The 16129-nt window shown below is 36.9% G+C and overlaps 1 protein-coding gene across 1 annotated transcript in view; it reads left to right on the top strand.

The window, feature by feature from the left end:
* Positions 1–16129, top strand: part of MED27 (mediator complex subunit 27) — a gene marked incomplete at its 5' end in the record, with an annotated part of 91375 nt that overhangs the window by 58201 nt on the left and 17045 nt on the right. The window contains 2 exons of the mRNA XM_009697932.1: positions 4665–4758; positions 15127–15234. Of these exons, the coding sequence (XP_009696234.1) occupies positions 4665–4758; positions 15127–15234 (202 nt within the window). The remainder of the gene's footprint in view (positions 1–4664; positions 4759–15126; positions 15235–16129) is intronic.

A 16129-nucleotide genomic window follows, 5' to 3' on the forward strand; every position in this document is an offset into this window, starting at 1 on the left:
CAATCATTTAGCAAAGTTTTCTTTCTTCCAAAAGACCTCCTCAGAAAATTATTATTAATACCTACATTTCTAATCTTTAAATTGTTGTATTGAGTGGAAAAAATGAACAGCATGCAAGTTAAATACTGTGTGGGATAAATGCTATTTAAATCTTGTCTAAGCTGTTAAACATCACACTAACATTGGATTGCTGGATCTAATCCAGTAAAAATTAAAAAAAAAAAAAGAGAGAGGTCACATTAGAGAACTAAACCATCTGTCCAGTGTGGAATTGAAAGGCATTTATAATGAATTACTTTTCTATATTACTGTCTTTTGGGGAGCCTTTGTGTGAATCAAAGAGATGTTACAAGACCATTTATCTACAAAGATGGTTCCTGAATTATATCTGCCTTGTCAACCTGGTGTTTTAGTGTGAAACTTCTCATTTAGCATGTTGCATAACTAATTAGTCCCTTATAAGCAGTATTTGCTGTCTGGGTTCAAAAGTGTCTTCTGTCAATTCCAGGCATTGTTCCTCTAATACGGACTAAAGGATTTATATATATGCTTACTGGTAAAATGGCAGAGATATTTTTCGAAGAATATCTCTTGCTTTATTCTAGTGTTGATTTTTCTGCATGTTCATAACAAGACTTCATTTTGAGCATAACATTTTGAATTAATTTTAGTCTTTGCTAATATTCATGAAGTACATTGTTGTGTTTTGAATTTTGCAGTATTAATATAACATGTTTGTAGAAAAAGTATTCTACTACATTAAAATGAAAATAACAGTTTATAGTGTTGACAGCCTTGGAGAGCATCTAATGTCAGGTCTGATCTTACTGGCTGGTTCTGTTGCACATTCAGATGAATACTCCTGAGTGATGCTAATCTAATTTTTAAAATAAAGATTTTCTGTCAAAAATACAATTTTAAAACCTCCTTAAAAGTCAGGACTCTGTGTCATGAAGGAGAGAAAGAAGAGATAAAAATGGGAGAGGGAAGTTCGTACAAACCTGCTATTAAAGCTTCTTTAAAAATGCTCCCTCTGACCAGTAGAATTACATTAGCAAAATTGCTTTAGTATTTTATATGATTTAATGATCAGAAGTCCTGTTGGTCGAGTCTGTTGTTCTTTTCTGACTAGGATGCATACAGATTTGGATTAGGAGGCAGGTATTGATGAAGTTACTTAAAGCTTTTTTGAATAGAATGGGACTAACTTAGGGTGTTGCCATTATAAGGTGTTAATGTACTGTCTTTTGAGGCCTAGAAGAATAAGTAAGATGAAATTCTGTCTATAAAGAGTTTAAATACTGTGCTGTAATTGAATATGGGGATTACTAGGTATGATCTTCTGCAGTCATTTGTGGTCTGTCTTCAGCCCTTTTTCAGCATCCTTTGCACGATAGAGAAGCTATGGGGAGGGAGTTTGGACACGCTATCTAACCCTTCATGGGTGGAACAACACCTGTTCTAGGGCAAGAGAAGAAGCTACTACCATATAATTTCAGCTTGTATTTAATTCTGAGAATTCCATGATTTTTTTTTTCTTAAGATGAAGATATGCCAAATGTTTGAGCAAATCTATTTCCATTTGCTTTTCCCCGCTTTGCGTTATTTCTGCTACGTTTGTAAATGCTTGCTCCAACCAGCATCTCCTGTAAGTAGGAGAAAACTGAGATGTGGTAAGTACGTTGAAAGTTAGAAGTGCTTATTGGCAAAGTAAAATTAGACTTTTCTCCATCCTTAAGTGCTACACTTCTCTGAGACTATGTAAGAGGTTCTGAAACATAAATAGGAACTATCATATTTTTGAACTAAAACTGATTGGACAGAGTTGTGTAAATTGTGACTGCTTATTTTGGCACTAAATTAATGTATTTCAGTTCTGCAAAATAAGTTCCAGACAGCCACTTTTTCTCTGACCCTCTTTCCAGACAGCCTCAGGAGTGCACTTTATCTTGTCTTTATCATATGTTCTTCAGTTTTCTCTGAAGTCGTCACCAGTTACGCTTTTACATTACTTTGCTGCATCTGATTTATCATATCCATCCCTTCGCAAGATGTTTTACCAGATGTCCTCTCTGAAGGGCATATCTATAGAAGAATTTTGCCTTACATTAGGTTGTTTGTCATTTTATATTTGAGGCCGCCATGTAGTCAGGCTACTTTAGTAATTATATATGCATCTTTGAAGAATCCTTCTGTTCTGATGAGTCCTCGGGAAACCCTGATGTCTACTTGAAAAAAGGCAAAGGGGCAAAACAATGATATGTACATCAGTGCTCTTTTATCATATTAGTCTTGGATTTTCTTTGACATCCTCTTGACTGAGAAGAGAAGGAAAAGGCTACCTGCGTGGATGGTCTTGATAAAGTTGCTGAACCTTGCTGAAGTAAAACGTTTTTCCTTAAAGTGTGTGGTTTCAATTTTCCTTTTTTGTCAATTGACCTATGAAGAGTGGTACGAAATTAACAGGCTTCTAAGCCCAACCTATCTTAGTAACTCTAAGTTCTTTCAGAAGCAGGCTAATACAAATTGGATTTCTGTTTTGCTTTATGTGTGATTTCACGTAAAGGGAAGACTCTTCATAAACTCCCTGTGAATTTTCTGTTCTGCCTTATACTGCTCAAGCAGTACAAGGTGAGAGTTGGGTTTGAGTCAAGTTTTAAGGCATGTGGTCATGTTTTACATTTTTTAAAAAATCATATCTAAGAAAGAGTTAAAGAATTTATTACCTCCAACCAACCTGGATCACATTTTCGTAGGATAAACATACATGGCTGCTGGGATTGTTCAGAAGGACCTAAGCAGATTAAATGCCCAAGTCCAACTGTTGTTTATATGGTTTAAAGTTACTTGAATTTTCCTTCCTTAATGCATATAGACTGTATCAGTGTCTTGTTTTATGCAACTTTATATTTTGTTTGGTTTTAACGTATTAATGCCTAAAGCTTGGAAAATTAGAAAACTGAAGTTATGCAATAATCTGCATCACAGTGTGCAAGGCTGTAAGACAGGTTCCTAACCACATACTGATCAAGAAACACAGAATCTCTCCTTGCCTGTTTCACAATCAGTCATCTCTATTCAGGCACAAGCGAGAGCTGAGTTTATTTGCGGAGTCTGGAGTAATTGCATTTACGAAACAGTATAAACTCTCATACTGTATTAAAAAAAAGTATGGGATTCTGTAATGTTTAAAATAAGTTAGGTGCGTACTGTCGACGTGTAGCTTGCTCATCCTGAAGGGCTGTCTTACGTCTCCTCTTTCGCCCTGCGAAGGAAGTTCTTTGCTTATCAGCAAGGAAGCTGTTAATGAGTCATTCCAGTGAATGGGGAAACATTTTTCTGCACGAGAAGTGCGGATTAAGATTTTTATGCAAAATTGTCATAACCAATTCCATTCTTTTGTTACTTTTAAAAGTGGGCTGACTGTACCAGCTGTGCAAGTGTAGCTTTCTTGATTTTTTTTTTTTTTGGATGATTTTTAATGCCTTGCAAAATAGCAATTAGAGCGTAGCACCTCATTGGGTTTGGGTTTTTTTTTTTTAGCAACTAATGTTAGAACTGAATAACTTTGAAGAGCAAGAATTCAACATTTTTTGCCTTCATTTAAGCAGGTTAAAGGGAAATAATTAGATTTTTCAGTTTTACTGTTAATCTGAGGCAACTGATTTTTTTCCAGAAACTTTTTTTCAGAGCACATGTTTGGGCTAGCATGAAAATGGTTTTACCAAGAAATGCCCTCACAGGTTTGATCAAGTTGCAGAGTTTGTAGATGCATATGATAGTAAGGCAGTAGTGCCTCTCCCTTCTTCCACGTGCTTCAGGAGAACTGAAAGTAGCGCTGGAGAACAGATTAATGCATAGGTGGTATAGACTGTCTTGTAAACTCGGCTAAAGCAAATACTGTGCATTTTAATGTGTCCAGAGGAACGGCTGAAGTGTGAGATGTGCCCATGGGATGGGGCGATGTGTCCTGGGAAACAAGGTCTCTGAAAGGAAGTTTTCCCTGTTAATGGATGTCAGCTGTTAGTACGATACCAGGGAGCCAAGACAACTGTGTGCTGACTCACTTTGGCCTGCGTAAGCAGAGGGATTATACCCAGCTGAAAGGATGTTATTTTACCTCTGTGTTTGATCACCCCAGAGAAGCTCCTGGAATGTACTAGCCAATTTCAGAGTCACCAGTGCATGAAATAAATTGGAAAGATTCAGGAAAAAAGAACCCCAAGAACAGTCTGAAGATTGTCAGAAAACCTCTGTTTAGTTTATCAGAGAGAGTTAAGGCAGTGACATCCTATGAATTCCTGCACTGGAAGAGTAGTTTTGATGATGTATCCTTCAACCCCGCTGAGGGAGAGGTATAGAAATAGGATGGCAGGAGTTTGAGGCTGACAGATTTGAACTAAAAATTAAATTGAGTGCATGTTTTTAAGGGCAGTGTAATTAATTGTCAAAACAACTTAAGTAGGGCTTTGGTTTGTGTCCTCTTACCAATAACCTTTTGAATTACGCTTGCTTGCATTTTTGAAAAATATGCAGGTATTAAAGAGAAATTAATTCAAGAAAGTCCTGTGGATATGGTTAGAAAGGAGTAATAAAGGAGTAATAATCCAAGTCTGTGATAAAGAGCGTGTGTGTTAATTCTCTTGTTTTGGTTGGTTTGGTAGATACGTTGATGATGTGATCAATCGGATTGATAGGATGTTCCCTGAAATGTCTATCCAGCTATCCCGGCCAAATGGAACCTCTGCAATGCTTCTGGTAAGTTGGATCATTTAATCCCTTGAGATGGATTTCTTAACGGATTGAGTTACTGTTCCTAAAATGCAGGTTATTAAAGATTTTTTTTTTTTTCCAGAAACATACTCTTCTTCATTCATCACAGTAATGTAGGAACTTTCTTGCTCTGAGGCAAATGAGTGATAAAAAGAATTTCATCTTTAAATGAAAGGTTTATTACTTTTTATTTTTAAAGGTGATTGTAGAAATATGAGCACAAACTCAAATATTCACCATGTTTTTCAGCAGTCTTGGCAATGAGTGAGTCTTAATCATGATAATTAAGAAGGAAAAGAGTGGTGGGAGGAAGAAAAGAAGGAAGAAACCAATATGATTTAAATTTGTTCAAATTGTTCTTGGGTCAGTGAATTTCTGTTTTATGATGAAGTCAAGAATTTGCCTTTGAAGTAAATGAGCAGTAAAGGCTGGATTAGAGATAAACAAGTCCAATACATTCGACTTATTTCTGCCTGACCGAGCAAGATTTCATTCCAGAAGAACCTATTGTTCACATCAATTTTCACAGGGAGTTGTTGTGCTTATAGCCAGCGAAGTCTTTAAAGCTTTCACTCATAAGACAGCAACACGGAAGTGGAGTCTGTAGTGTGGCGGTTGGATGCTGAATTTCCTCTAGTAGGGTGAAAGGCAGAAGTCGCATCTTTTGCTAAATTTTAAATAAAGCTATAGAAAATATACTGTATACACAGGTGAAGAACGGAGATCAGGTCAGTCTTTTCCATCTCTGATTTCTCATGGCACTTCCTCTTGTTTTTTCCGTTCTCACACAGGCTATTACAAAAGGCTTGAGTGTAGTGTACCTGTGAGTATATTTCTTGTTTCCAAGTAAATGGTAAAAATGAACCTGAAGATCAGATGTTTTGTCAAAACAAAGTTGTTGAGTCAATGTCAGGATCAGTCCTTAGATTTTATATTGTTTTTAGAGTTTGTTGACTTTAAAACAATTATTATGACTTTAAAACAACTATTATGGTTAGATTTTTGCCTGTATTTTTCAAAGGTTCTGTTAATTTCTCTATAGTAAGTGTATAGCTGAGATTATGTTTAGTTTTAATTAATCAACTAACATCCCACTAGTAACTTCTTTGAACAGCCCCATATTTGCAAGAGATTAACTGAGTCAGAGGTTAAAATAAACAGCTGGCGTTAAAATACTTAATATGCAATTGTTGAATTCACCAAGTGGAACAATATATTCCAGAAAAGAATTGAATTCATCGGTGCGGTCTTAAGAAGCTATAAGTCTTGGAAACTTTTGCATTTCCTCTTAAGCTGGCTTTATATTTAACTATTTTTGGTATGAAAAATGTTGGGGTTTACTTCCTTACTTTGAAACCCTTTCCATTCTCTTAGAGCCCCTCTTTGGATATAGTAAGTACCTTCCACTTCTAAGGGCTTTTTAAGGTCAGAAGATACATGATGCTTTTCAAAATTCAGGCACAATTAGGTAAATTATCTTGGATGTGACTGATAAGGAATAAGGTAAAGTGGAAGGGTGGTAACTGTAAAAGAAGCCCCTTTTACAAGCAGTAGTAATTTAGTGTATTCGATGTTGCAGTTGCTCTCTAAATCAAGGACTTGATCATTGCTACGAGATAGCAGCCCTGTACTGAACCAGTGGTATGCATATTTTCCTTGGATCAGAGATCAAAAAGAGTGTTTTTAAAGTATTTTTGTATGTGATTGTGTGATGGGTTTATCATTTTTTCTTTTAGGCAGGTTTTGCCTCTTTCCCATCTGTCTCAGTTGATGTTGCCAATATGGCACTTTCCATCTGGCCCTGACTGCTACAAAAGCTTTTGCTGTTTTCAGCCACAAATCATTCAGTGAAAGGTGCTGCAGGATGGGCAGTGTGAAGAGCACCTCCCCCAGAAGAAGGGAGGTTTCTTCAGTACTTGTGATTTCTCACTCTGAACTTATCCCAGATTAGATTTGGAGTTGCTCCCTTGCAGCAGCATGGTTTACCACAATACCAAAGGATTCAGATAATGCTTACTGTATTTAAAAATATTTTACAACCATGCTGTTTGTCCAGAATTAACTAACTAACTAGATAATCTCAACCATTTTCATCCTTGGCCTATTTATATCATACCTGCTGTTGCTTATGAAGGTCTTTGATACAGAGGTCTAGTAGTTGTATTAAAACGTCTTTAAACACAATCATTCCATTTACCTGAAAAAACACATATTCATCTTCAAAGGCACTGGTAAGCGGTATACTTATTTTAAGAATGTGCAAATGGTTGGAAGGACAAGGAGAAGGGAGTGCCTGTGAGATTCTTTGAAACTTCAGAATAGCTGGAGACTTGGCTAAATGAATCACCTTTAGGAAAAAAAGACCTAGTACAGAAAGGTTCAGCCCCAGACTGTTCAACTTCATGTGCATGTGGAAATCGGTCTATGTCCTTAGCTGTAGAGGTGTGACTTTCATGGTCTTAAGGTTCATCCCATATTTCAAGAGGAATAATTATCAGCCATGTGGGCCTGCTGGTCTGACTCTTCTGGCGAGTAGTAAACTTTGTGTTAAGCTGGGTTCTTCCTAACCAGAATACAGCTTTCACACAAACGGAGAACTTTAAGAAAAAAAAACTATTCCTGAGTATAAATGCTGTGTCTTGAAAGGTTGCTACCTCCTAGTCCTTTGAGGTTACTGCTTTCTCCAGACAGTAAGGAGGGGGTTTTTATGCTTTAGATTTATACACAGCAATTGTACCTCATTAGTCTGGATTTATGCTACACAGACCAAACACATAAATAATTGAAACCTTTCAGAGCTGTGTGAAATCCTCAGCTGATTTTAAAAGCAGTTTATCATGGCGTTTCAAGGTGCTGTTTAATCCCAGTCTTCACTAGTGATTTTCCAATTAATCTTTTAATCGAACTATGTATAAAAAAGACTAAACACAGAATTATATCCACTTTAATAATAATGTTACGCAAAATTAATTTCCAGCAGCAGCAGAGGGAACTGTGGACTCCTGAAGGTTTTTGTGAGATTTTGTTGGTCAAATGCCAGGAATTGTAAATAGATAAACCTCATCTTGTGTGTTAAGAAAACACGAACTGATTTTTAATTAATGAAAAATACCTAGATTTTTGCTTTTTTGAATGATCAGTTGTATTCCTAGATATACATTATTTTTTCTACTGAAATAACTTCATGGTATGATTATTATATGATTGTTTCATGCACTTTGTTTCTGTTATTAAAATCCAGCATATTTTTTTCAGTGTGAAACACTTAATTCTTGTGTACAATTCATTAATATCAGAAATATTTTAGAAAACACTAAACATTAGCCGTGCTTTTCTAGTTGACAAATATGACTTCCTTAGGGTCATGTACCTAGCCAGTCCTAGTCAGGTGTAGAAACTTGTTTTCTTGTCTTCATCTGAGGACTACTTTGTCTTTAAAGTAATTTGTCTCCCCAGTGTTTGTAAAGCTATGTAAATGCACTGCTATAGAAGTTACAAACACTAGGTAAATATTTTTACAGATAACTTAATAGGTTTTGGTAACTTGAGCTGTTTCTAAAGGATAGTGGTATGTATAGCTAACCTCCAATTTGAAAAATTGAATTGTTTCTGCCAAACCAAAGCTCATGGCAGAAATCATGATTTCTTATTTTTATATTATCTTACCAATTTTGGATGATAAATTAATTTTATAAATTTATACTGATGGCTAGATTTTTAATAGAGCTCTCATATAAAAATATGAAATGTCTTTTTATACAATTTTATTAATTCTCCATAAAATCAGACGCATTTGCATTTGAACTTTCAAATCTTGCTCTAAGCATTTTAAACAGTCTGATTGTATGGAAGTGGGCTGTATTAATTGCAAATAGGCTAGACATCTGTTCACTGAAACTGAATAATTTCTTATGTCTCATTTTTGTTTATCAGTGTTTTACATAGTCATTATTATTTTCTGTTGGGAAAATGGATTCTGAAAATTACTTGCCCATTAAGAAAGGCCACCAAACTGATTTTTGTTCAAGAGACCCTGATCTGGAAGAACTGGGAGGAGGGGGAGAAATTTGCTAAGCGATTTGAGATCAGTATTAATGTCATACTTGATTGGAAACAATTTAATGCTGTTACTTTCAACACAATATCTTTTCTCCAAAATGCTTAGCAGTGTAAGCATTCCTCCTTACCAGTCTGGTGGCTCATTAGGAAACATGCACACAGTAGGCACTGGGTAAAAGTAGGCAGGTTCATGATGGGGAGATAGATCTGATGATCATGTTTGGTGGCTTAGGCACCTAATTTTAGGCACATAGGGTGAATATTCATGTAGGCGTTTATTCTCTTGGAGACACTAGCTAGGTTTTGGTGTTTGATGGAACTACTGGGATGTTTGGGGATCTCTTGTCTGGGATGTTTGGGGATCTCTTGTGTGAGCTGGATCTTGAGGAATCACTTCTGAGCTCATAGCAGGACTGTTGTCACTGCAGTGGCTTCACAGTTTATCTCTTTAAGATTGCAAACCAGCATTTAAAAGCATAAAGCCAACTCTTGAGGTCACATATGCAGAGGAAGAATGTCTTGAATCAACAAACTGTGTGAGCAGGGGATGGCAAGTGAATTGTAAATTATTCTCTGCTTGTCTCATGTAAGAATGAGGAAGGTGAGGGAGAGTCTTTAGGAGAGTGAATGAGAGTAGGAAAAGTAGAGAAAGCCCTGTGAGAAATTTCCTCAGCTTTGCTCCCTCCACCGGGTTAGTGTGCCCCAGGGCTGCTGTTCAGTCCCAAAGGTTCGCAGATCTGTGTTAATACTCCCATAGATTTGTATTCTGCAAGATCAGACATTGTTTTCATCCCTGTAAAATTCCTGGTGTGCTGTAATTTAGAATGGAAAAAAGAGACAGAATCCATTTCATCATCTGTAGCAATGCTGGACCAGCATGACCCTTCCGTAAGTGTGACTGGTCACTGGAAAAATCTGTCTTTTAACCTTTGAATACCCTGTACCAGTTTGTTCGCCTTATTAAGAGAATATGCCATGTTATTGAGGGAGAGAACCACCAGCTCTTCCTTAATATAGTGAAATCATTTAAAGTCCTTCATTTATGTTGACTTTTTATCATGCACTATGGCAATTAGGTTAGACTAATGAAAGGTAAATTCCAACCCTTACATAAAAAAAGAAATCCTTGTAAAGAACCTAATTAGTATGTTTGTTTATTTAGAGTCTAATGGCTTAATTGCATCTTATCTTGCTATTTACAAATAGGCATCATTAAAGAATAATGAGCATGCGAGGGAAAGCACAGCATTCATACCAGCAGCAGGAGAGACATAGGAAAAAAATAACTAGTTGAAAGTCTGGTTGTTTTTTTTTTTTACTTTATTTTTAATACAAAACCTTATTTTTCAGTGTATATATAAATATGATCTCCAGGCATTGTACTGATTAGTAAGATAGATGCACAAGTGGGAAGACAAGCTTATGGCTGGCTTTGTGGGAAGGAGCAGGTGCCTGGCCTTTTGCTGGAAATGACTACAGTTTGATTACATCTCTGGTTTGATGTTGCTTTATTGTTTTCTAAGGTGAGTAAAAAACGTATACAAACTTGCGCTCCTTTTTATACAAGCAGGGAGGTACCCATGTTAACTGAAAATACTGTTTTCTTTCTTTTATCTCTGCATTGCAGAGCATCTGCAGCTCAAAACAGCATCAAACTCCCTGGGATGCTGAGAGGAAATCTGTAGCTTTGGGAATTTTTTACAAAGTATTGGAGCTTGGTATTGCCAGCATACGTTTTCCTAATATCAAACTTAAATTTTAAGAAAGAACATTTGTTACTGCATTTTTAAAATTGTTTATAAAAGGGCTTTTCACTTGATATCAGTTTCAGTGAGGACGCAAAATTTGAGGGAGGGATTTCAAGCTATTTCCTCCAGGCAGAATTCTGGTGTGGTAAATTAATTTTGATCCTTTTCATTTTGTAAACTCATTTTGACCCTGATTCTGACTTATTTGGAGAGATACTTATTTCTTTTCCAATCATAACTGATGTTAAACAGGAACTTTTTTAGCAGTCTTACAAGAAATTATCTAAGCCATTCTCACTGATTATTCTGTTTCCCCCTCCCCCTTTCTTGGCATACAGTGTGTGTCATATGCTCTTTGAGAATTATCTCGGTGATAGACAAAATATTTTTAAAACTGGGATATTTCAAGAGGATTTTTATTTTATATATCTTTGTCAGAAAAGCTGCATAATATTGCAGATTTCAGTCAGCTGCCTGTCCTACCTTCATCTGGAGCTTGCCGTTTTAGGAAGCAGGGGATTTATGAATAACTTAACTGTCTGAATTTAGTATACTTTAGTTAAAAGGAAGTCAGAAGTACGTTGTTATTACACAGACCAAAACAGAAGCTACAGAAGTATTTAACTTGCAACTGTTCCATTTTCAGCTCGCAGAACTGTGGGGCATATTTTTTCATTCATATTAATTGAATTTTAAAGTGACCTTGTACATGTATTGATTTGAATTAAAATTTTCTACATCAAGGACGAGTTGGCATATATCCTTCAGGCAAAATATTAAAAAGCCAAGTGCTGTCTTAACAGGATATCGACAGAAGAAGTTGAAATTTAATAGGAAAAGTTGGCTTAGAAAGGAAATTGTTGCCTTTTTGTCACAATTGAAAGGTATCTTTTCCGTGTAGTGAAGAAGTTTCTTTCGGTTGGTATCTGTGGAAATGCGGGGACATTTCAGTGCCCATTAAGTAGGAACCATCTGGATGTGTCTTGACCTCCAGAAGGAGAGACCTGCACTGCTGGAGCTCAGGGTAGAACTAGCAAATTACATTTTTACCAGAGCCGTTAGTTTTTTTATTACCTTCTTTCAGGTGATCTGTAGGGACACAATTGTATGACTATAGGTGTACGTTATATTCCATTCATAGATCTTTTCTGAACATGGACTCCAGTTAGCTAAGTTGAGCAAGCATTGAAGGAAAGTTATTTGCTGGAAAACACTGTTTGTAAAATGTGATTGAGGTGAACAAAAATATTAAGTCCTGAAAACAGTTACAAGTCTTGATTATTAGAGGAAAAAATAAAGGGTATCCCATTTATTGTGTACAATGCGAAATGTGCTTTACCCTGAAAATAGCTGTGGAGCATACTTTTGGCTTCCAAGTCTAACAGCATCCTCCAGTCTAGTGACAGGTTGTTGTTCATACTTTGTACTACTAGCCTCATTCTTTCAATGCTGTTAAAATGATGAACTATAATTTCTCTGAGCCACGCTTAGTTTTCCAAAATTTTTGCTTCTGTCAGACTTAACTAATGATACGGTCCTACAAAAATCATCTGAAAGTCCTGATCTCTCTCCCAGCCAGTGTAAAATCTACAAGAATCCCATGTCAAAAAAACAGCAGCAAAAAAAATAGGAGAGTTTCTGTTTCAGTGCCAGGGCACTGTAAGAGATAATTCAGACAATGTAGCACTACCTCGACCAAAGTTGCAATGTATTCTATCGTTCGTTTGTACTACCACGATGCCTTGGGTACCCCTACTCCCAGAAAGGACCCCCTTGCACAAACCATTGCGTAAGTTGAGATTGCAACAATAGTGCCTTCCTCAGGGAGCTCAGGGTCTTAAGTACCCATCTAAGGATGGGTTTACACAGCTCCTTACACGTGTGGGAGACAATGTAACCCTGCTTTTTTGACATTCAAGCAAGTGGGTGATCAAGGCTACTGTCCCGGACCAGTCTGCAAAATTTGACCTTTCAGTATTGGATGATGGATGACAACTGGGGTCTGGGTAGCTTGACAGATTCTGAAAGTGTGGAGTGAATCATTGGAACGGTATGAAAACAGATGACCTGGGGAAAGGCAACAGACTAATCCAGAAGCATTTGTGCAGGTAAATCTTGTGAGGTGGTTTGGGGCAAGCAGTGAGTGTATTCAAGCAAGCTAGAGTGCCAAAGATGGGATTTTTCAGCTTGCTACATTCCACTGTTCACTCTGCAGATTTTCAGGAACGTCCCACACAGATGTCAGATCAGCTTCATCCAGTTTTTTTTCTACCTGGCAGCAATGTGAGGTACCATGAATGCAGAACGTAAGGGAAGAGGAAAGAAGTGAGCATCCACTAAAGTGTGTGAAGGCAATGTAGATAGAAAATGTTATTCATAAAGCTGGGTCTAGGTGTTTGTAGGGCAGCCTTTTTGCTCTTCCATTAAGAAGATTCCATTTCTTTTTGTTTAAAACTTCTTCTTTTCCTCCTTTTAATTTTATCTCATATGGTTGATGCGTAGTGTGAAGTTATAAGTCAGTTCTCTCAGTAGAGATATATCCTAGCAAAGTGCCAGTCTTACTAAAGTAGAAAAAAGAATAAACTGTTAACTCTACACATGCTGACAGCTTTTTTCAAAGTGTCTCCATTTCCTCATCTTAGCAGTTAGGACAAAACTGTCTTTCTGATTCCAGTGGATGATCAGCGTTATAGATCAAGGCACCTGTGGGTCATGACTTTGTATTTAACTTAGTTGATAGAGTGGTAAGTGCTGAAATAACTCTGCCAGTTTACTTTATTTGCAGACCAACTAGGTCTTATTACAGAGTATCGCAGCAAGATACTACATTTAGACCCGAAGTTACAATACCTGATATCATGATATGGTTGCCTGAGAACACTAGGCAGTTCCATACATGTTCAGAAAATCCCAATCTATTGTAAGAAGGTAGGAACCAGAAAAAGCCATTCATTATATATGCATAAGTCAGGCCTTGATACAAGTTACTGTACTTGAGCCTGTAACATTTTTCTTCAAAAATTTACTCTTTCTTCTGAGCGTTTTCTCTTCATGTTCTTGCAAAATTATGCCTAGCAGCCTGTCCTGTTGAAGTCTATCATTGACTCTCTTTTCCCTTCTTGTTTCCCTGTCCTCTCTCTTGCTGTCAACTTGTTCTTCCCAGTTGTTCAGACTCTTCTCTCCCAGAGTTGCTTTCTCCATGTTCCATGCCAAAGAATTGTCATCAGTTCTTTTCAGGATTTGTAACTCTGTCCTGCTATGTAGTCATATAATAAGCAGCATTTAGAGTAGTTTGGGTAACTGTTCTGCAAAGTCCTGTATTGTCATCCCATTCCTACCACCGTTTCCCCTCCTAACCCTCCTTCAGCAGCATGGTCCGTGCATCAGCTTTGAGATGGAGTCTTTGTGCCAGATTTTCCATCTTCCTCCTTGCGGGGAAAAGCATCTTGGCACTTCAGAGTGAATTTGCTGTTAGTCGTTTAGTTAGTCAGCATCAGCTTGAGGCTACTCGTGTTGATACAAAGTGGTAAGTAGGAGTCATTAGGAGGAGTTAAAAAGGAAAAACATGTTACAAATCAATAAAGATGCATATTGACTGATTTCTTTGGGTGTGGATTTGTCTGCTGAGGTTAGCAGTAAAAACAGAATTGTTCTAGCATGTGTTAAGCTATACCAGATGAAATATTGGAACACAGACAATGGAAAATGAGGCACTGCTGGTTGGAAAATACTAAAATGAACTAATTGTTTCTTTTTTATCTCAGTTTTATGCTTTTGTGGGTGAGGAAAAACTGTAATAATCTCTGTATGACAAAACACAAAGACAGAATTATTGTTAGACATCTTAATATTGAAGTGCAAGTTCATCTTTGAAATGTAAATTGATTTTTAGATTAAAATACCTTCATTATTGCATTTTTGTCAATAATATAATTTAGGCTTATTTCTGTTGTTCTACTCTGACTGACCCTATATATTTTCCATGATACTAGTTTTATTCTTTCACAGAAGAAAATTAAACCTTTGAAAATGCAACATTTTTACTTTTTAGCTGTAGTTTCCTTTTAAATAATTTTAGATTTTTATTGGACCTAAAATGTTTTCCATTGAAGTCATGGCATGCTTTTAAAAGCTAGCATTAGAAGAGTCTGATTCTTCTTTCAAATTATTTTTCTCCAAGTGGACTTATATTGGAGAATATCAAATACATCGAAAATAATCACATTTGCTCGTTGTTTTTGACAAGTTATTGAGTTGTGGTGTTAATAAAATTGAGAGAGTTGCTTGGCAGTGTCATGTCCACACAAGGGAATTCTGTGAATTCATACATTTTCAGTTGCAAATGAATGTTTGTTTGTTCTGCACTTTATAGTCTATCTCTTCTTCATAGCATACACAGTGGTTTTAGATCTTTTATTTTGGTCTGTCTATAAAATATTGAAAACTGAAATTGCATCAACTTAAGCTGTTAACTTGATGGTCTTGTGAATTCAGATACTAGCGACTCTCCTTCAGCTTGTTTTTGTCCTTCTCTTGTTCTTCACAGGTTACCTTAGGAAAAGTGTTAAAAGTGATAGTGGTGATGCGGAGCCTCTTCATTGACCGGACGATAGTAAAAGGCTACAATGAAAATGTCTATACTGAAGATGGCAAGGTAGGTTATTGCATATCCAGCAACATTAATTTTTTTTTTTTACCTGGTATTTAAATGATAGAGAACAGGAATCCCGTCATGAGTATGCTAGAAACGTAAAACTGTCAAAAGACTCTGTGAATGTTTTGCAAAATGCTCAGGTTTAAATTTATCATGCTTTGCTTGGATTTTTCATACCCAAATGCCTGACTTCTTTCTAAGCTCTGAAGCCCTTGCTTGAATTTCTAATTTATCACCTTAGACCCCAGTTGCCTCGTTAATAGTGTCTACTGAGAAAACATTTTTTCAGTGTACCAGCACATCAGTAGCCCAAGGTTCAGATTTCTCTTTTCTGAGAGCCATTGGGAAATCTTTGGCTAGTTTTGTGCTCAACTTGATAAACACAACTGTGCGCATTGTTGGTAGGTAGTCCTCAATAACTTGCTTGTCAGTAATAACACATCTTGGAACAGCAGCTGTTAAAGCAAGTGTTACCTGTTTCCACAAGTGATTTGTTTTATGAACAATTCACCCTGCTTGAACCCTCAAATTTTGTCTGGCTGCGCACACTCCATATGGCTCCCTTTAGCGCATCAGGAGATGCTAATGGGACCTGACGGCCTTCAGCTCAGCTTGTTTCTCTTCTCAGAGTGGAGTGGTCTCTCTTACGGGGACATCCGCCAGGACTCTCCCTTGCCAGTAACAGCACTAAATACCTCCGTGTTTCGCATTTTCTCTCTGGAGCTTTCTCTTCTGATTATGAAGCCTATTAAAATAAAAAGTTCATTATATCAAGATGAGTACTTGGCACCCATAGGCCATGTTATAATGAGGTGAGACTTTTTTCCCTTTCAGAAGTGATAACTGTGTTTTAGCACACAGAAGCACGTTGTGTACCGACCCGGAGTTCAGCAGC

This window comes from Cariama cristata, unplaced genomic scaffold (genome assembly GCF_000690535.1).
Source record: "Cariama cristata isolate BGI_N322 unplaced genomic scaffold, ASM69053v1 scaffold18190, whole genome shotgun sequence".
NCBI lineage: Eukaryota > Metazoa > Chordata > Aves > Cariamiformes > Cariamidae > Cariama > Cariama cristata.